The 22,249-nt window shown below is 45.7% G+C and overlaps 2 protein-coding genes across 2 annotated transcripts in view; both read right to left on the bottom strand.

Moving 5' to 3' along the window:
* Positions 1 to 22,249, bottom strand: part of LOC115121841 (acid-sensing ion channel 1B-like) — a 148,943-nt gene that overhangs the window by 81,797 nt on the left and 44,897 nt on the right. The gene's annotated exons all lie outside the window — the stretch shown is intronic.
* Positions 1,675 to 3,381, bottom strand: LOC135561902 (acid-sensing ion channel 2-like). The gene has a single exon (XM_065004241.1). The coding sequence runs from the start codon at positions 2,758 to 2,760 to the stop codon at positions 2,116 to 2,118; it is 645 nt and encodes a 214-aa protein (XP_064860313.1). The 5' UTR covers positions 2,761 to 3,381; the 3' UTR covers positions 1,675 to 2,115.

Below are 22,249 nucleotides of genomic sequence, written 5' to 3'. Positions count from 1 at the left end.
TGTGGCTCTGCTGATCTAAGAGTCAAAGGGTAGGCTGATCCCAGATCTGTTGTACTCAGATCAGCAAAGCCACAAGGGTAGGCTGATCCCAGATCTGTTGTACTCAGATCAACAGAGCCCCAAAGGTAGGCTGATCTCAGATCATCTTCGTGCTCAGATGCTCAGTTACTGGAGAACTTTGCTGCAATGCAGGACATTTAAAACTTGTAGTGTGTTTGAGGTTTAAAAAGGCTTCCGAAGATTGTAATTTCCACATCGAAATTTCTGACAATTTTCCTTACACAAAACGTATAAACCCCTACAAAAGTGCTATAGGCGTTACTACAGACAAGTGTTCATTGCAGGCTGTGCCACAACCGGCAGTGGCCGGGAGTCCCATAGGACAGTGCACAATTGGCCCAGCATCGTCCGGGTTAAGGGAGGGTTTGGCCCGGTGGGCCTTTACTTGGCTCATTGCGCTCTAGCGACTCCTTCTGGTGGGCCTGCGGGCTGACCTCTGTCGCCAGTTGAACGGTGTTTCCTCTGATACATTGGTGCGGCTGGCTTCCAGGTTAAACTGGCGGGTGTTAAAACTTCTTCGGGATCGAAGTCCCTTCCACGGGACGGTTGAGCTAACGTAGGCTAATGCTATTAGCATGAAGTTGTACGTAACAAGAACATTTCCCGTGACGTAGACATATCTGATATTGGCAGAAATCTTAAATTCTTGTTAATCTAACCACTGTCTAATTTACAGTAGCTATTACAGTGAAAGAATGCCATGATATTGTTTGAGGAGAGTGCACAGTTTTGAACATGAAAAGTTATTATTAAACAAATTAGGCGCATTTGGGCAGACTTGATACAACATTTTGAACAGGAATGCAATGGTTGATTGGATCAGTCTAAAACTTTACACGCACACTGTTTCCATCTAGTGGCCAAAATCTAAATTGCAGCTGCACTGGAATAATACATTATGGCCTTTCTCTTGCATTTCAAAGATGATGGTACAAAACAATACAAAATAACAGTTTTTTTCTTTTCTTTGTATTATCTTTTACCAGATCTATTCTCCTACATTCCTTCAAAGTGTTTCCTTTCAAATGGTACCAAGACTATGCATATCCTTGCTTCAAGGCCTGAGTTACAGGCAGTTAGATTTGGGTATGTCATTTTAGTAGAAAATTGAAAACAAGGTGCGGATCCTTAAGAGCTTTTAAGGAGTATGATTAGGCGGGTCATGTTTTCAGGGGGACGCATGACTCCACTTTTTCCTCTCCCGAGCCCGTTGGGGAGTTTAAGCGATGAGACAAGATTTTAAAAAAGGGTATAAAAAAAGAATAAAATAAATAAGTGCCCATTAAATATAATCCACATAATAATTAACATGCCCTGTTGCTGCAGTATTATTTTCCTGCTGTAGCAAACTGGCTCAAATGAAGAATTAATACCTGTAGATGTGAAAATGATTCTTTAAATGAGGCAATCTGAATGAAAAACGTCAACTTAATATACGCTCTGGATATCACTTTGTTGACCTGTAATGTGTGTGTGTGTGTGTGTGAGACCCTTCATATACAGCACAGTGCAACAGAACATATTAGGATAGATCGTAGATAGAACCAATTACAGGTATCTCATTCTGAACTGCCAGTCTGTCTGTCTGTCTGTCTGTCTGCCTGCCTGTCTGTCTGTCTGTCTGTCTGTCTGTCTGTCTGTCTGTCTGTCTGTCTGTCTGTCTGCCTGCCTGCCTGTCTGTCTGTCTGTCTGTCTGTCTGTCTGTCTGTCTGCCTGCCTGCCTGCCTGCCTGCCTGCCTGCCTGCCTGCCTGTCTGTCTGTCTGTCTGCCTGCCTGCCTGCTTGGCTGCCTGCCTGTCTGTCTATAGACAGAACACGAGGTAGAATACTGGTCTGTTAAATAGCACGGGCTAAAGTAGGAATAGAAATCCACTCTTGTTGGCTTGGTAATTACAACTCCAAATCAATTCCAAACCCAGAGCACTTCAAAACATAACAATAGGCATGATGACATAATTAGTCCAAACAACATTATTACTATCTCCTAAATACCAATAGGCTACAACATGTTGCAGAAGCTTATCAACAATATCTACAGTCATTGCATGCTGTAAACCTAACTTCGTGTTGCTGTCCATAGACTCACGGTGCTGAAGTTGCGAGGCCCGCATAGCTCTCCCTGGAAGCGGCAGTAAAGCAGCATCTCCTCCATCTGGTGGCCGAGGCGGTCCAGGAGCTGCTGCATGGACGGCTGAGACTCCAGGGGAGGCGGCAAAAAGTGGTTGAAGTCCAGGATCCGAGAGAGCGGAGACCAGGGCGGCTCGTTGCTGCTGCTGATGTCATGGTCGGTCCCGGGTGTGAGCGCGTCCCTGGCGCTGGGGGACACTTGCCAGTTCCTCCCTAGAAGTCCTAACCACCTTCCCGCGCTGAATATGTCCGGTTTCTTCATGCGACGTGGTAAGAGGAGGTTCTGGTTACAGATGGTCACAGCGGGGAAAACAAGACGTTTGGCGTACACCATATGCGCCTTGGTGTGCACCGGAGAGGAAAGCAGGTACCGGACCCGGTTTGAGGACCAGGTGAAGAGGAGCGCGAGAGCTGTGAGGAAAGCCAACAGCCAGGCGAGCCTTCGGGGGTAGGAGCCGCTCAGAAATACATGTCTCAGGCCGTGGAAAGTGGTGTGTTTCAGGAACAGCTTCCCGGCTTCCGCGACAGAGCCCGGCGTTCTGCTGGCTTTCCGTACCGAATCGCACTGACACATTTTGGAGAGATAGGCTAGGGAGTGTAAGGATTAAGACCGACCCGACCACCGCTGATGGGCTGGCATCAGTCCCGGTCCCGCATTGACCATGGAGTCAAAGCCCCAATCCAGATAGATCTGTCTGTCTGTCAATTACTTATTGTTGTGAGAGTCATCCAGGGAAATCTTTGTGCTGGTTAGAACGCGCGCTATCCTCTCCTGAGCTCAAGCGCTGAGCTCTTTCTATTGAAAGTGTGCCAGTAGGAGGCTGTGCCTGTGAGGCTGTGAGAGGGGCTCACTGCTCGTCTTCTGTCACCATATAGGAAGAGAGAACGCTCCCTATTCCCGGGGTAGCCCAGGTATAAGGTAGCCAAGTTGTTCAAGATTATTAAATGTCGCGTCTCCGGTGCAGTTGGAGGACCGAATAAAGTGTATGTCACGTGCGGTTTGAACAACCCATTCCAATTCAGAGAAACAAACGGGTCATCATATGACAACATCGCACTGCATGCAAAGGACACACATCCCCATCCCTGCTTCATCCCTCATTCCTTCTTCATCCCTCCAGAATGTTCTATTGTGTTATTGACTGTACGTTTGTTTAAGTGGAACTCTGTGTTGTTGTTTTTGTCACACTGCTTTGCTTTATCTTGGCCAGGTCGCAGTTGTAAATGAGAACTTGTTCTCAACTGGCCTACCTGGTTAAATAAAGGTGAAATAAATAAAAAATAAAATCCCCCATCCCTCTACCTCCTATTCCTTCTCCATCCCTCCTTCATCTCTCCATCCCTCCTTCATCTCTCCATCCCTCCTTCATCTCTCTATCCTTCCTCAATCTCTCCATCCCACCATCCCTCCTTCATCTCTCCATCCCTCCTTCATCTCTCCATCCCTCCTTCATCTCTCTATCCTTCCTCAATCTCTCCATCCCACCATCCCTCCTTCATCTCTCCAATCCTCCTTCATCTCTCCATCCCTCCTTCATTTCTCCATCCCACCATTCCTTCTCCCTCCTCCTTCATCTCTCCATCTACATCATCTCTCCATCCCACCATTCCTTCTCCATCCTTTCATCCCCCATTCATCCAGGCCATCATTCAACCTTCCATCATCTTCCTTTAACTCTACATACATACATTTTTCATTTCCAAAATCTCCGTTCCTTCTCCTTCTCCTTGTAGGTTTTAGTTACATACCATAATCATTTCTCATTCCAATTAGTGAACTCACTCTATAGACACCTTCCTCTTTAAATCCTTGGACTTGTTGAAACATTTTATTTTGTTCATGTTCAAAGACAACAACTTTATCCAGTTCTTATTCACAAGCTTTTCCCACAACACATATTTCACACTCCAGCTTAACAACTCTTCTTACATACCACACGTCTTTCCCTCTATCTAGCCAACTCCAACTTTTAGAACAAGGAAAATCACATACATTGTACTGTTCCCAATGCTTTGTCTGTTGCTAAGAGGTCATTGGCAGAAATCTTTAATTCCTTCACAGTGAATTAATGTACACCACAGGAGGTTGGTGACACCTGAATTGGGGAGGACAGGCCTGTGATAATAACTGGAGCGTAGTCAGTGGAATGGTATCATGTACATTAAACACATGGTCTCCAGGTCTTTGATGCCATTCCATTAGCTCCATTCCAGACATTATTATGAGATGGCCCCCCCCCAGCAGCCTCCACTGACATTAACACTAACAAACACAACACTACCCCTGACCTCAACACAACACTACCCCTGACCTCAACACAACACTACCCCTGACCACAACACTACCCCTGACCTCAACCCAACACTACCCCTGACCTCAACCCAACACTACCCCTGACCTCAACACAACACTACCCCTGACCTCAACACTACCCCTGACCACAACACTACACTACCCCTGATCTCAACACAACACTACCCCTGACCTCAACACAACACTACCCTGACCTCAACACAACACTACCCCTGACCTCAACACAACACTACCCCTGACCTCAACACAACACTACCCCTGACCTCAACACAACACTACCCCTGATCTCAACACAACACTACCCCTGATCTCAACACAACACTACCCCTGACCTCAACACAACACTACCCCTGACCTCAACACAACACTACCCCTGACCACAACACAACACGACCCCTGACCTCAAAACAACACTACCCCTGACCTCAACACAACACTACCCCTGACCTCAACACAACACCACCCCTGACCACAACACTACCCCTGACCACAACACAACACGACCCCTGACCTCAACACAACACTACCCCTGACCTCAACACAACACTACCCCTGACCTCAACACAACACTACCCCTGACCACAACACTACCCCTGACCACAACCCAACACTACCCCTGACCTCAACACAACACTACCCCTGACCTCAACACAACACTACCCCTGACCACAACACAACACTACCCCTGACCTCAACACAACACTACCCCTGACCTCAACACAACACTACCCCTGACCTCAACACAACACTACCCCTGACCACAACACTACCCCTGACCTCAACCCAACACTACCCCTGACATCAACCCAACACTACCCCTGACCTCAACCCAACACTACCCCTGACATCAACCCAACACTACCCCTGACCTTAACACAACACAACACTACCCCTGACCTCAACACAACACTACCCCTGACCTCAACACAACACTAGCCCTGACCACAACACAACACTACCCCTGACCTCAACACAACACTACCCCTGACCTCAACACAACACTACCCCTGACCACAACACAACACTACCCCTGACCACAACACTACCCCTGACCACAACACTACCCCTGACCACAACACAACACTGACCTCAACACAACACTACCCCTGACCTCAACACAACACTACCCCTGACCTCAACCCAACACTACCCCTGACATCAACCCAACACTACCCCTGACCTCAACACAACACTACCCCTGACCACAACACTACCCCTGACCTCGACCACAACACTACCCCTGACCTCAACCCAACACTACCCCTGACCTCAACACAACACTACCCCTGACCATCACACAACACTACCCCTGACCTCAACACAACACTACCCCTGACCTCAACACAACACTACCCCTGACCACAACACTACCCCTGACCTCAACCACAACACTACCCCTGACCTCAACACAACACTACCCCTGACCACAACACTACCCCTGACCTCAACCACAACACTACCCCTGACCTCAACCCAACACTACCCCTGACCACAACACAACACGACTCCTGACCTCAACACAACACTACCCCTGACCTCAACACAACACTACCCCTGACCACAACACTACCCCTGACCTCAACCCAACACTACCCCTGACCTCAACACAACACTACCCCTGACCTCAACACAACACTACCCCTGACCTCAACACAACACTACCCCTGACCACAACACAACACTACCCCTGACCTCAACACAACACTACCCCTGACCTCAACACAACACTACCCCTGACCTCAACACAACACTACCCCTGACCTCAACACAACACTACCCCTGACCTCAACCCAACACTACCCCTGACATCAACCCAACACTACCCCTGACCTCAACCCAACACTACCCCTGACATCAACCCAACACTACCCCTGACCTTAACACAACACAACACTACCCCTGACCTCAACACAACACTACCCCTGACCTCAACACAACACTAGCCCTGACCACAACACAACACTACCCCTGACCTCAACACAACACTACCCCTGACCTCAACACAACACTACCCCTGACCACAACACAACACTACCCCTGACCACAACACTACCCCTGACCTCAACACAACACTAGCCCTGACCACAACACAACACTACCCCTGACCTCAACACAACACTACCCCTGACCTCAACACAACACTACCCCTGACATCAACCCAACACTACCCCTGACCTCAACACAACACTACCCCTGACCACAACACTACCCCTGACCTCGACCACAACACTACCCCTGACCTCAACCCAACACTACCCCTGACCTCAACACAACACTACCCCTGACCACAACCCAACACTACCCCTGACCTCAACACAACACTACCCCTGACCTCAACCCAACACTACCCCTGACCTCAACACAACCCCTGACCTCAACCCGACACTACCCCTGACCACAACACTACCCCTGACCACAACACAACACTACCCCTGACCACAACCCAACACTACCCCTGACCTCAACACAACACTACCCCTGACCACAACACTACCCCTGACCACAACACAACACTGACCTCAACACAACACTACCCCTGACCTCAACACAACACTACCCCTGACCTCAACACAACACTACCCCTGACCTCAACACAACACAACACTACCCCTGACCTCAACACAACACACAACACATGCATACCATTAGTACAGCCCAATGTAGGTGTTGTTCCTTTTTCTAAATGTATAAGTGGGCTATACCACAAGACTCGTATCCAAATGTTTCTTGATGACATAGCCTGGTTCCTCTCTAGGTTTCTTCCTAGGTTCTGGCCTTTCTAGGGAGTTTGTCCTAGCCACCGTGCTTCTACACCTGCATTGCTTGTTGTTTGGGATTTTAGGCTGGGTTTCTGTACAGCACTTTGAGATATCAGCTGATGTACGAAGGGCTATATAAATACATTTGATTTGATTTGACGTGCCGTGTATATAACACACACAGAGGAGAGAACACTGGGACTATTGGCTACATGTATGACAGGTTGAATTCTGAACAGGTAGACAAGTGTTAGGTGAAAGTGTTTGGGTATCAAGTACGACTGATTTAATTATTATTATCATATTTTTTGTTGTTGTCACATCCATCTGATCTTTCTGATAAGAATGTGGTCTGATGATAGTAGTTGCTTTTATTTTTTAAATGTACTTAAAAAAATTAAAAATAATCCTTTGATATTTTCCTATAAAACATCACCAAAGTGGGTTTTCCTTTTTAAATAAGGTTTAGAGTACCTTCTTCTTTCTATGGTGTCACTAACGGTTTATGTGATCTGAGAAATGGTCTGCACAGTCTGAAATGCCCGTCACCAGACCTGGGTTCAAATAGTATTTTAAATCATTTCAAATACTTTAGCTGGGCTTGATTGATCTTGTCTGGCTTAATGGAATCAATTGAATAGTTGCAAAAATGTAAACCCCATTCACTGGTCACTCCAGGCAGGCTAAAGCAAACAATCAAACGTGTTGAATAGTATTTGAATCCAGGTCTGGCCATTACAGAGACATTCACCTGACATTTGTGCTCCGGGACATTGGCTGGTGACGGTGAGGGAGTTGTTTCATGCTTGAATGGGTATCCATTGTGAAGTGTTTAGACTCAAGGTGGATGTCAGTCGGGCTTCAACTAGCTTTGTCAAGTATTTCTGACTGCGTGTGTGTGTGTGTGTTCAGAGTCTGTGACCCTTACAAAGTCATCTGGCAGGCATGTCAGACCTGTATGTGTGTGCATATATACTCCATTCACTCAAGTCAATCTCTCTTCCCTGTTTGCTACAATGTCCATCAATGTCCATTTAAAGACATTCCGTGTTTTTTTTCTTTAATCCACATCAAAATGACATGTGATAATCATCTGGACTGTAGGAGTGTGTCTACATTGAATGTAAAAAATGAAAACATGGTATTTACAGGATTTGTATCCCAGTAATCGGTATCTCCTTGGTTTAATGAAACGCTACAATATGATGTATCATTGAGGCTAGGTTTGTATAGGGAACTACAATATGATGTATCATGGAGGCTGGGTTTGTATAATGAACTACAATATGATGTATCATGGAGGCTGGGTTTGTATAGGGAACTACAATATGATGTATCATGGAGGCTAGGTTTGTATAATGAACTACAATATGATGTATCATGGAGGCTGGGTTTGTATAGGGAACTACAATATGATGTATCATGGAGGCTGGGTTTGTATAGTGAACTACAATATGATGTATCATGGAGGCTGGGTTTGTATAGGGAACTACAATATGATGTATCATGGAGGCTGGGTTTGTATAATGAACTACAATATGATGTATCATGGAGGCTGGGTTTGTATAGGGAACTACAATATGATGTATCATGGAGGCTGGGTTTGTATAGTGAACTACAATATGATGTATCATGGAGGCTGGGTTTGTATAGGGAACTACAATATGATGTATCATGGAGGCTAGGTTTGTATAATGAACTACAATATGATGTATCATGGAGGCTGGGTTTGTATAGTGAACTACAATATGATGTATCATGGAGGCTAGGTTTGTATAGAGAACTACAATATGATGTATCATGGAGGCTAGGTTTGTATAGTGAACTACAATATGATGTATCATGGAGGCTGGGTTTGTATAGGGAACTACAATATGATGTATCATGGAGGCTAGGTTTGTATAGAGAACTACAATATGATGTATCATGGAGGCTGGGTTTGTATAGAGAACTACAATATGATGTATCATGGAGGCTGGGTTTGTATAGGGAACTACAATATGATGTATCATGGAGGCTGGGTTTGTATAGGGAACTACAATATGATGTATCATGGAGGCTAGGTTTGTATAATGAACTACAATATGATGTACATGGAGGCTGGGTTTGTATAATGAACTACAATATGATGTATCATGGAGGCTAGGTTTGTATAGGGAACTACAATATGATGTATCATGGAGGCTAGGTTTGTATAGAGAACTACAATATGATGTATCATGGAGGCTGGGTTTGTATAGAGAACTACAATATGATGTATCTTGGAGGCTGGGTTTGTATAGGGAACTACAATATGATGTATCATGGAGGCTGGGTTTGTATAGGGAACTACAATATGATGTATCATGGAGGCTAGGTTTGAATAATGAACTACAATATGATGTATCATGGAGGCTGGGTTTGTATAATGAACTACAATATGATGTATCATGGAGGCTAGGTTTGTATAGGGAACTACAATATGATGTATCATGGAGGCTGGGTTTGAATAGGGAACTACAATATGATGTATCATGGAGGCTAGGTTTGTATAATGAACTACAATATGATGTATCATGGAGGCTGGGTTTGTATAGGGAACTACAATATGATGTATCATGGAGGCTAGGTTTGTATAGGGAACTACAGTATGATGTATCATGGAGGCTAGGTTTGTATAGGGAACTACAATATGATGTATCATGGAGGCTAGGTTTGTATAGAGAACTACAATATGATGTATCATGGAGGCTGGGTTTGTATAGAGAACTACAATATGATGTATCTTGGAGGCTGGGTTTGTATAGGGAACTACAATATGATGTATCATGGAGGCTGGGTTTGTATAGGGAACTACAATATGATGTATCATGGAGGCTAGGTTTGTATAATGAACTACAATATGATGTATCATGGAGGCTGGGTTTGTATAATGAACTACAATATGATGTATCATGGAGGCTAGGTTTGTATAGGGAACTACAATATGATGTATCATGGAGGCTGGGTTTGAATAGGGAACTACAATATGATGTATCATGGAGGCTAGGTTTGTATAATGAACTACAATATGATGTATCATGGAGGCTGGGTTTGTATAGGGAACTACAATATGATGTATCATGGAGGCTAGGTTTGTATAGGGAACTACAGTATGATGTATCATGGAGGCTAGGTTTGTATAATGAACTACAATATGATGTATCATGGAGGCTAGGTTTGTATAGGGAACTACAATATGATGTATCATGGAGGCTGGGTTTGTATAGGGAACTACAATATGATGTATCATGGAGGCTGGGTTTGTATAATGAACTACAATATGATGTATCATGGAGGCTGGGTATGTATAGGGAACTACAATATCATGTATAATGGAGGCTAGGTTTGTATAGGGAACTACAATATGATGTATCATGGAGGCTAGGTTTGTATAGGGAACTACAATATGATGTATCATGGAGGCTAGGTCTGTATAGGGAACTACAATATGATGTATCATGGAGGCTAGGTTTGTATAGGGAACTACAATATGATATATCATGGAGGCTAGGTTTGTATAGTGAACTACAATATGATGTATCATGGAGGCTAGGTTTGTATAATGAACTACAATATGATGTATCATGGAGGCTGGGTTTGTATAGGGAACTACAATATGATGTATCATGGAGGCTGCGTTTGTATAGGGAACTACAATATGATGTATCATGGAGGCTAGGTTTGTATAATGAACTACAATATGATGTATCATGGAGGCTGGGTTTGTATAGGGAACTACAATATCATGTATAATGGAGGCTAGGTTTGTATAGGGAACTACAATATGATGTATCATGGAGGCTAGGTTTGTATAGGGAACTACAATATGATGTATCATGGAGGCTGGGTTTGTATAGGGAACTACAATATGATGTATCATGGAGGCTGCGTTTGTATAGGGAACTACTTTTGACCAGGGTCCATTTGCGACAGGCTCCTAAGGGTCAGAAATATAGATTTCACACAGAGCTGGAAATCTTCAAACTAACTTCCTGGATTTGGACATTATGAAGGATTTCAGTTCCTTTTGTACGTGTTCTAATCCGCCGGCGTCTCTACTCTCATCCTCTCTCATTCCCTCAGCTCATCAGTACCAGACATATCTGAGAGAAACGCTGGGTGTGTGTGTGTGAGTGTGTATGTGTGTTTGTGATTTCGCTTGCGTGTGTTCCTTGTGCATGACAGTGTGTGTCTGTGTTCATGTGTGTGTGTGTGTGTTTGTATGTGTGTGTGTGTGTGTGTGTGTGTGTGTGTGTGTGTGTGTGTGTGTGTGTGTGTGTGTGCGTGTGTGTATGTGTGTGTGTATCGGTATCTGTGCTACAACAAATTAATCCTAGCTAGGGGGATAATGACACACGTGACAACAGAGAAACATGATCTCAGAGAACAGCTAAACAATAAACAATTATACCCTTTGGGACATAGCCATAATGTTATCTAACTCCCATTACTGTGCTGTCCTTAGCTGATCAACTCATTATGAAGGAGAAGCAGGCAAGCAAAGATGTTGTTGATTTACTTCATAGGCGACGTCTCTGGTCTTTAAATCACTTTGTATGACTGAAATACATGCAGGCATTTGCTTTGCAGAAACAATTAGACTGAATGGAAAATATCCCCTGGAAATAACCATGGGAAAAAAACATATGGGCCAACAAACATCACAGCCAGGCCAACAAACCTCACAGCCAGGCCAACAAACCTCACAGCCAGGCGAACAAACCTCACAGCCAGGCCAACAAACCTCACAGCCAGGCGAACAAACCTCACAGCCAGGCCAACAAACCTCACAGCCAGGCCAACAAACCTCACAGCCAGGCCAACAAACCTCACAGCCAGGCCAACAAACCTCACAGCCAGGCCAACAAACCTCACAGCCAGGCCAACAAACCTCACAGCCAGGCCAACAAACCTCACAGCCAGGGCAACAAACCTCACAGCCAGGCCAACAAACCTCACAGCCAGGCCAACAAACCTCACAGCCAGGCCAACAAACCTCACAGCCAGGCCAACAAACTTCACCTTGAATAAACATTGGAAATAAGCCAACAAACCTTCCATTGGAGACAGGGCAACAAACCTCCCATTGGAGACAGGCCAACAAACCTCACGTTGGAGACAGGCCACAAACCTTACATTGGAGACAGGCCAACAAACCTCACATTGGAAACAGGCCAACAAACCTCACATTGGAGACAGGCCAACAAACCTCACATTGGAGACAGGCCAACAAACCTCACATTGGAGACAGGCCAACAAACCTCACGTTGGAGACAGGCTAACAAACCTCACATTGGAAACAGGCCAACAAACCTCACATTGGAGACAGGCCAACAAACCTCCCACGGGAGACAGGCCAGCAAACCTCACATTGGAGACAGGCCAACAAACCTCACATTGGAGACAGGCCAACAAACCTCACATTGGAGACAGGCCAACAAACCTCACATTGGAGACAGGCCAACAAACCTCACATTGGAGACAGGCCAACAAACCTCACATTGGAGACAGGCCAACAAACCTCACATTGGAGACAGGCCAACAAACCTCCCACGGGAGACAGGCCAACAAACCTCACATTGGAGACAGGCCAACAAACCTCACATTGGTTCAATAGACAAAGAAAGATACAAAGAAAGATACATAAATAAGACAATTTCTTCTTCGATAAAATAAGCTGTCTGGATGATTGGTAACGGGAAGAGAAAATGCCTTTAGCTGAAGGCCTATTGATTTATCTATGTAGAATGTAACAATTTTGTGGTCCTCATAAAAGAGAACCTCTTCATTTCTTGGAAGGAACATGTGGAATAAAACCTTTAAATAGCCATACTCTCATACCTTTATGGGCCTTTCCTGTCAGTAAGTCTATACAGGTCCCTTCTATCTGCGATAGATATCAGGATTTATGGAAGTTGGAGAAGGACATTCTCCCAAATTGACAAAGTACCTCTGAGCAGTCTATACATTTTTCCATTCTATAAGTGAATGTATGTAAGAATGCGTGGACATGTAAGAAGGGGGAGAAGGACACACGCTGCAGTTGAAAGCAAAAGACTTAGGCTTTGGATACCATGAAGAGATTGTGCAGAACAGCAGAGTAACACTTCTAAGGGCTATTTCTCTATCACACTGTAACAGAGAGAAAGGTAATTTCCCAACAAACAGTGCCTTACCTAGTCAGGTTCAAATAACACTTTGAAAGGCTTCAAGTGCAGTACAATCAGTAAAAATGACAAGACTACTTCCTATATAGCCAGCAAAATGATGTGCCAGAGGCTAATCAAACGTGGCTGGCTACTCATGGTGACCCACAGTGCAATAGATCAAATACTTCACTCAAGTGAATAGATTCATTAATTGTCCTTGTTTTGTCTCTGAAGCTTTGTGCCAGTTTTAGTTATGTACCGCGTGATTATGACTTGTTCAATCAAGTCTGGTAACGTCTGGGCTCCCGAGTAGCTCAGTGGTCTAAGGCACATGCATCTCAGTCGTCCGGGTTTGGCAGGTGTAGGCCCTTATTGCAAAATATGAATTTGTTCTTAACTGACTTGCCTGGTTAGATAAAGGTAAAATAAATGTAATAAAAAATGCCAGCACTTCACATGTTTAGGGGAGTAGAGTGACTGACAGTACAACTACACCATTTAGAAATGAATTGTCTCTAGGTTATCTGAGAACATTTTACTGCTGCCAAACTCTGGGGAGAGAGGGCCATGTTGACTGGGTCAATTTTGGGGCTGACACAGTGTTCTCTCTCTATCTGTACACCATCTCTTTCACTCAGTATACACCCCTCTCTCTCTATCTGTACACCATCTCTTTCACTCAGTATACACCCCTCTCTCTCTCTCTCTCTCTCTCTCTCTCTCTCTATCTCTCAGTACGTGCTCTCTCTCTCTCAGTACACTCATCTCTCTCTCTCTCTCTCTAATTCTCTCTCTCTCTCTTTCAGTGCGTGCTTTCTCTCTGAGTAAACTCATCTCTCTCTCTAATTCTCTCTCTATCTCTCAGTACGTGCTCTCTCTCTCAGTACACTCATCTCTCTCTCTCTCTCTCTCTCTCTCTCTCTCTCAGTACATTCATCTCTCTCTCTCTCTCTCTCTCTCTCTCTCTCTCTCTCTCTCTCTCTCTCTCTCTCAGTACATTCATCTCTCTCTCTCTCTCTCTCTCTCTCTCTCTCTCTCTCTCTCTCTCTCTCTCTCTCTGTATTCTCTCAGTCAGAATTCTCCCCCCTTCTCGCTCTCTCATTCTGTCTACCTAATTTGTTCTCTCTCTCCCACTGTGGATGTTCAGTTCCAAGATTGTTCAGTGAATCAGCGAGGGAGGGAGGAAGCAAGGGAAGAAGGAAGGGAGGGAGGAGGAACCCATGCAGCTGCACAGGAGACAAGACAGACAGAGAGAGGATAGGAGCAGGTGGTGATTTACTGAGACAATTTAGAGGATAATTGTGTACATGATCCATCTTTAACGGCTGCTGACCAAATGGCACCGTATTCCCTACATAGTCCGCTAATTTTGAAAAATAGCATACTACCTAGGGAACAGTGTCATTTGGGCTACACATGTTTTTGGGGACAAGCGTCACCAGCCTGGCTCCTTTTCCAATAATCACACTCTTAACACTATCATCTGATCTGCCTTCTCTTCTCTGTGGCTTCTCTGTGGTTGTGGCTTCTCTGGGCTGTGGCTTCTCTGGGCTGTGGTTTCACTGGGCTGTGGCTTCTCTGGGCTGTGGCTTCTCTGGGCTGTGGTTTCTCTTCTCTGTGGCTTCTCTGGGCTGTGGCTTCTCTGGGCTGTGGCTTCTCTGGGCTGTGGATTCTCTGGGCTGTGGCTTCTCTGGGCTGAGGTTTCTCTGGGCTGTGGCTTCTCTGGGCTCTGGCTTCTCTGGGCTGTGGCTTCTGGCTTTCTCTGGCTTCTCTGGGCTGGCTTCTCTGGCTCTGGGCTGTGGCTTTCTGGGCTGTGGCTTCTCTGTGGCTTCTCTGGGCTGTGGCTGTGGCTTCTCTGGCTGTGGCTTCTCTGTGGCTGTGGCTTCTTGGGCTCACTCTGTGGCTTCTCTGGGCTGTGGCTTCTCTGGGCTGTGGCATTCTCTGGGCTGTGGCTTCTCTGGGCTGTGGCTTCTCTGGGCTGTGGCTTCTCTGGGCTCTGGCTTCTCTGGGCTGTGGCTTCTCTTCTCTGTGGCTTCTCTGGGCTGTGGCTTCTCTGTGGCTGTGGCTTCTCTGGGCTGTGGCTTCTCTGGGCTGTGGCTTCTCTGGGCTGTGGCTTCTCTGGGCTGTGGCTTCTCTGTGGCTTCTCTGGGCTGGCTGTGGCTTCTCTGGGCTGTGGCTTCTCTCTCTGTGGCTGTCTCTCTGTGGCTTCTCTGTGGCTGGCTTCCCTGGGCTGTGGCTTCTCTGGGGTGGCTGTGGCTTCTCTGGGCTTCTTTGGGCTGTGGCTTTCTCTGCTTCTCTGGGCTGTGGCTTCTCTGGGCTGTGGCTTCTGGCTGGGTGCTCTGGGCTGTGGCTTCTCTGGGCTGTGGCTTCTCTGTGGCTGTGGCTTCTCTGTGGCTGTGAATTCTCTGGGCTGTGGCTTCTCTTCTCTGTGGCTTCCCTGGGCTGTGGCTTCCCTGGGCTGTGGCTTCTCTGGGCTGTGGCTTCTCTGGGCTGTGGCTTCTCTGTGGCTGTGGCTTCTCTGGGCTGTGGCTTCTCTGGGCTGTGGCTTCTCTTCTCTGTGGCTTCCCTGGGCTGTGGCTTCCCTGGGCTGTGGCTTCTCTGGGCTGTGGCTTCTCTGGGCTGTGGCTTCTCTGGGCTGTGGCTGTGGCTTCTTCTGTGGCTTCTCTTTCTCTGGCTTCTCTGGCTGTGGCTCTGGGCTGGGCTGTGGCTTCTCTGGGCTGCTTCTGGCTTCTCTGGGCTGTGGCTTCTCTGCTGTGGCTGGGCTGTGGCTTCTCTGGGGGCTGTGGCTTCTCTGGGCTGTGGCTTCTCTGGGCTTCTCTTCTCTGCTTCTCTGTGGCTGTGGCTTCTCTGGGCTGTGGCTTCTCTGGGCTGTGGCTTCTCTGTGGCTTCTCTGGGCTGTGGCTTCTCTGTGGCTTCTCTGTGGCTGTGGCTTCTCTGTGGCTGTGGCTTCTCTGGGCTGTGGCTTCTCTCTGTGGCTGTGGCTTCTCTGTGGCTGTGGCTTCTCTGTGGCTGTGGCTTCTCTGGGCTGGCTTCTCTAGGCTGTGGCTTGTCTGGGCTGTGGCTTCTCTGGGCTGTGGCTTCTCTGGGCTGTGGCTTCTCTGGGCTCTGGCTTCTCTGGGCTGTGGTTTCACTGGGCTGTGGCTTCCCTGGGCTGTGGCTTCTCTGGGCTATGGCTTCTCTGGGCTGTGGCTTCTCTTCTCTGTGGCTTCCCTGGGCTGTGGCTTCCCTGGGCTGTGGCTTCTCTGGGCTGTGGCTTCTCTGGGCTGTGGCTTCTCTGGGCTTCTCTTCTCTGTGGCTTCTCTGTGGCTGTGGCTTCTCTGGGCTGTGGCTTCTCTGTACCATCTGTGATGGGCATAGGCAAGATACAGTAGATGGTATCGAGTAGGAATACCTAGGATAGGATAAAGTAATCCTTCTCACCCCCCCCCCTTAAAAGATTTAGATGCACTATTGTAAAGTGGCTGTTCCACTGGATGTCATAAGGTGAACGCACCAATTTGTAAGTCGCTCTGGATAAGAGCGTCTGCTAAATGACTTAAATGTTAAATGTAAAAATGTATATACATATGAGATGAGTATGTAAACAAAGTGGCATAGTTAAAGTGGCTAGTGATACATATATTACATAAAGATGCAGTAGATGATATAGAGTACAGTATATACGTATACATATGAGATGAATAATGTAGGGTATGTCAACATTATATTAGGTAGCATTGTTTAAAGTGGCTAGTGATATATTTTACATCATTTCCCATCAATTCCCATTATTAAAGTGGCTGGAGTTGAGTCAGTGTGTTGGCAGCAGCCACTCAATGTTAGTGGTGGCTGTTTAACAGTCTGATGGCCTTGAGATAGAAGCTGTTTTTCAGTCTCTCGGTCCCAGCTTTGATGCACCTGTACTGACCGCGCCTTCTGGATGATAGCGGGGTGAACAGGCAGTGGCTCGGGTGGTTGTTGTCCTTGATGATCTTTATGGCCTTCCTGTGACATCGGGTGGTGTGTAGGTGTCCTGGAGGGCAGGTAGTTTGCCCCCGGTGATGCGTTGTGCAGACCTCACTACCCTCTGGAGAGCCTTAAGGTTGTGGGCGGAGCAGTTGCCGTACCAGGCGGTGATACAGCCCGCCAGGATGCTCTCGATTGTGCATCTGTAGAAGTTTGTGAGTGCTTTTGGTGACAAGCCGAATTTCTTCAGCCTCCTGAGGTTGAAGAGGCGCTGCTGCGCCTTCTTCATGATGCTGTCTGTGTGGGTGGACCAATTCAGTTTGTGTGTGATGTGTACGCCGAGGAACTTAAAACTTTACTACCCTCTCCACTACTGTTCCATCAATGTGGATAGGGGGGTGTTCCCTCTGCTGTTTCCTGAAGTCCACAATCATCTCCTTAGTTTTGTTGACGTTGAGTGTGAGGTTATTTTCCTGACACCATACTCCGAGGGCCCTCACCTCCTCCCTGTAGGCCGTCTCGTCTTTGTTGGTAATCAAGCCTTCCACTGTTGTGTCGTCCGCAAACTTGATGATTGAGTTGGAAGCGTGTGTGGCCACGCAGTCGTGGGTGAACAGGGAGTACAGGAGAGGGCTCAGAACGCACCCTTGTGGGGCCCCAGTGTTGAGGATCAGCGGGGTGGAGATGTTGTTGCCTACCCTCACCACCTGGGGGCGGCCCGTCAAGAAGTCCAGTACCCAGTTGCACAGGGCGGGGTCGAGACCCAGGGTCTCGAGCTTGATGACGAGCTTGGAGGGTACTATGGTGTTAAATGCCGAGCTGTAGTCGATGAACAGCATTCTCACATAGGTATTCCTCTTGTCCAGATGGGTTAGGGCAGTGTGCAGTGTGGTTGAGATTGCATCGTCTGTGGACCTATTTGGGCGGTAAGCAAATTGGAGTGGGTCTATGGTGTCAGGTAGGGTGGAGGTGATATGGTCCTTGACTAGTCTCTCAAAGTACTTCATGATGACGGAAGCGAGTGCTACTGGGCAGTAGTCGTTTAGGTCAGTTACCGTAGCTTTCTTGGGAACAGGAACAATGGTGGCCCTCTTGAAGCATGTGGGAACAACAGACTGGGATAGGGATTGATTGAATATGTCCGTAAACACACCAGCCAGCTGGTCTGCGCATGCTCTGAGGGCGCGACTGGGGATGCTGTGGCTTCTCTGGGCTGTGGTTTCACTGGACTGTGGCTTCTCTTCTCTGTGGCTTCTCTGGGCTGTGGCTTCTCTGGGCTGTGGTTTCACTGGGCTGTGGCTTCTCTGGGCTGTGGCTTCTCTTCTCTGTGGCTTCCCTGGGCTGTGGCTTCTCTGTGGCTTCCATGGGCTGTGGCTTCCCTGAACTGTGGCTTCTCTGTGGCTTCCCTGGGCTGTGGCTTCCCTGGTGACTGCAATGAACAATGCAATGTACTACAGGGTATAGTATATACAGGGTATCCTACAGGGTATAGTATATACAGGGTATACAGGGCACAGTATATACAGGGTATAGTATATACAGGGTGCATGGTATAGTACATGCTATACTACAGGGTATAGTATATACAGGGTATAGTGCAGGGTATAGTCTATACAGGGTACACTATATACAGGGTATACTACAGGGTAGAGTAAACAGTATACAGGTTATAGTATATTAAGGTTATATTACAGGGTATAGTATAGCGTATATACAGGGTATACTACAGGGCATAGTATATTAAGGGTATAATGCAGGGTATAGTATATTAAGAGTATAATGCAGGGTACCCCACATATGCTCTCTCTAATTCTCTCTTTCTTTCTCTCTCTCGAAGGACCTGAGCCCTAGGACCGTGCCCCAGGACTACCTGACATGATGACTCCTTGCTGTCCCCAGTCCACCTGACTGTGCTGCTGCTCCAGTTTCAACTGTTCTGCCTTATTATTATTCGACCATGCTGGTCATTTATGAACATTTGAACATCTTGGTCATGTTCTGTTATAATCTCTACCCGGCACAGCCAGAAGAGGACTGGCCACCCCACATAGCCTGGTTCCTCTCTAGGTTTCTTCCTAGGTTTTGGCCTTTCTAGGGAGTTTTTCCTAGCCACCGTGCTTTTACACCTGCATTGTTTGCTGTTTGGGGTTTTAGGCTGGGTTTCTGTACAGCACTTTGAGATATCAGCTGATGTACGAAGGGCTATATAAATAAATTTGATTTGATTTGATATAGTATATTAAGGGTATACTACAGGGTATAATATATTAAGGGTATAATGCAGGGTTTAGTATACAGGGTATACTACAGGGTATAGTATATTATGGGTATACTACAGGGTATACTAAAGGGTATAATATATTAAGGGTATACTACAGGGTATAGTATACAGGGTATACTACATGGTATACTACAGGGTATAATATATTAAGGGTATACTACAGGGTATACAACAGGGTATAATATATTAAGGGTATACTACAGGGTATACTACAGGGTATAATATATTAAGGGTATAGTATATTAAGGGTATACTACAGGGTATACTGCAGCGTATACTACAGGGTCTAGTATATTAAGGGTATACTACAGGATGTACTACAGGGTATAGTATATTAAGGGTATACTACAGGGTATACTAAAGGGTATACTATATTAAGGGTATACTACAGGGTATAGTATGTAAGGGTATACTACAGGGTATAGTATATTATGGGTATACTACAGGGTATACTAAATGGTATAATATATTAAGGGTATACTACAGGGTATAGTATATTAAGGGTATACTACAGGGTATACTAAAGGGTATAATATATTAAGGGTATACTACAGGGTATAGTATATTAAGGGTATACTGCAGGGTATACTAAAGGGTATAATATATTAAGGGTATACTACAGATTATAGTATATTACGGGTATACCACAGGGTATACTAAATGGTATAATATATTAAGGGTATACTACAGGGTATAGTATACTACGGGGTATAGTATATTAAGGGTATAGTATAGGCTATACTACAGGGTATAGTATATTAAGGGTATAGTATAGGCTATACTACAGGGTGTAGTATATTAAGGGTATAGTATAGGCTATACTACAGGGTATAGTATATTAAGGGTATAGTATAGGCTATACTACAGGGTGTAGTATATTAAGGGTATAGTATAGGCTATACTACAGGGTATAGTATGGGCTATACTACAGGGTGTAGTATATTAAGGGTATAGTATAGGCTATACTACAGGGTGTAGTATATTAAGGGTATAGTATAGGCTATACTACAGGGTATAGTATATTAAGGGTATAGTATAGGCTATACTACAGGGTATAGTATATTAAGGGTATAGTATAGGCTATACTACAGGGTATAGTATAGGCTATACTACAGGGTATAGTATAAGCTCTGTGTGAAGGGAAGGAGTTAAAGCGTACTATACTCTCTCTTGTTGCTAATGACCAAATAACCCCAGATAAATACTCCTTATTGATTGTATACACTGTGAGGGAAGGTGTGTTTGTCCGCGGGTCACCAAAGTATTCACCGTTAACTCATCATTAGATATGACGGACTACCACAACGTAACGTGTGTGTGTGTGTGTGTGTGTTTCAACGGGGAAATGGATAGTAAACACATCAACTCAGCTCCATAATCAGCTGGATTAAAACACAATGGATGTGATTAGCATATTACTCATGTCTCCTTCTCCTCATAATTATGGAGCAGGTGTGTGTTCTTGTATGTGTTTGTGTGTTATCGTGCTCACATATGGATGCTTGTGTGTGGGAATATCTTGCTTAAGGAGATTGAGGTTGGCAGAGTTAATTGATAGTGGCAGTCGGGGCTAAGGCTAGCAGGAAGAGTTTGGGAGAGGAGAGATAGTTGTGATTAATGTCACAAGAGTGTGGCTCGCTCCTAAACAGTCCCCGCCTGTACCTTAACTCCACCTCCCTTGGCACTGTGTGTAAGAGAGAAAGAGCGAGAGAGAGAGAGAGGGAGTGTTTGTGTTGTCTTTGTGTGTGTGTGTGAAAAAATATTCTCCGCTCAGTCTGTTTACAAATGATGAAAACACACAACATGATATTTTAAAGCTACTTGCCAAAATACAGTGACTTCGGGAAGTATTCAGACCCCTTGATCTTTTCCACATTTTGTTATGTTACAGCCTTACTCTAAAATGTATTAAATAGTTTTCCCCCCTATTCAATCTACACACAATACCCCATAATGACATCGCAATACCCCATAATGACATCACAATACCTCATAATGACATCACAATACCCCATAATGACATCACAATACCTCATAATGACATCACAATACCCCATAATGACAAAACAAATACAGGTTGTAAGATTTTTTATATTATTTATTACAAATAAAGAACTGAAATATCACATTTACATAAGTATTCAGACCCTTCACTCAGTACTTTCTAAAAGTACATTTGGCAGCAATAACAGCAGAGTCTTCTTGGGTATGACGCTACTACAAGCTTGGCACACCTGTAGTTGAGGAGTTTCTCCCATTCTTCTCTGCAGATCCTCTCAAGTTCTGTCAGTTTGGATGGGGAGCGTTGCTGAACAGCTATTTGCAGGCCTCTCCAGAGATGTTCGATTGGGTTCAAGTCCCACTCAAGGACATTCAGAGACTTGTCCCGGGGCCACTCCTGCGTTGTCTTGGCTGTCTGCTTAGGGCTGTTGTCCTGTTGGAAGGTGAACCTTTGCTCCAGTCTGAGGTCCTGAGTGCTCTGGAGCAGGTTTTCATCAAGGATCTCTCTGTACTTTGCTCCGTTAATCTTTCCCTCGATCCTGACAAGTCTCTGAGTCCCTGCCGTTGAAAAACATCCCCACAGTATAATGCTG

Source organism: Oncorhynchus nerka, linkage group LG2 (assembly GCF_034236695.1).
Source record: "Oncorhynchus nerka isolate Pitt River linkage group LG2, Oner_Uvic_2.0, whole genome shotgun sequence".
NCBI classification, from domain to species: Eukaryota; Metazoa; Chordata; class Actinopteri; order Salmoniformes; family Salmonidae; genus Oncorhynchus; species Oncorhynchus nerka.
The sequence above is the reverse complement of the archived record's forward strand: the minus strand, read 5'-3'. Positions and strand labels throughout refer to the sequence as shown.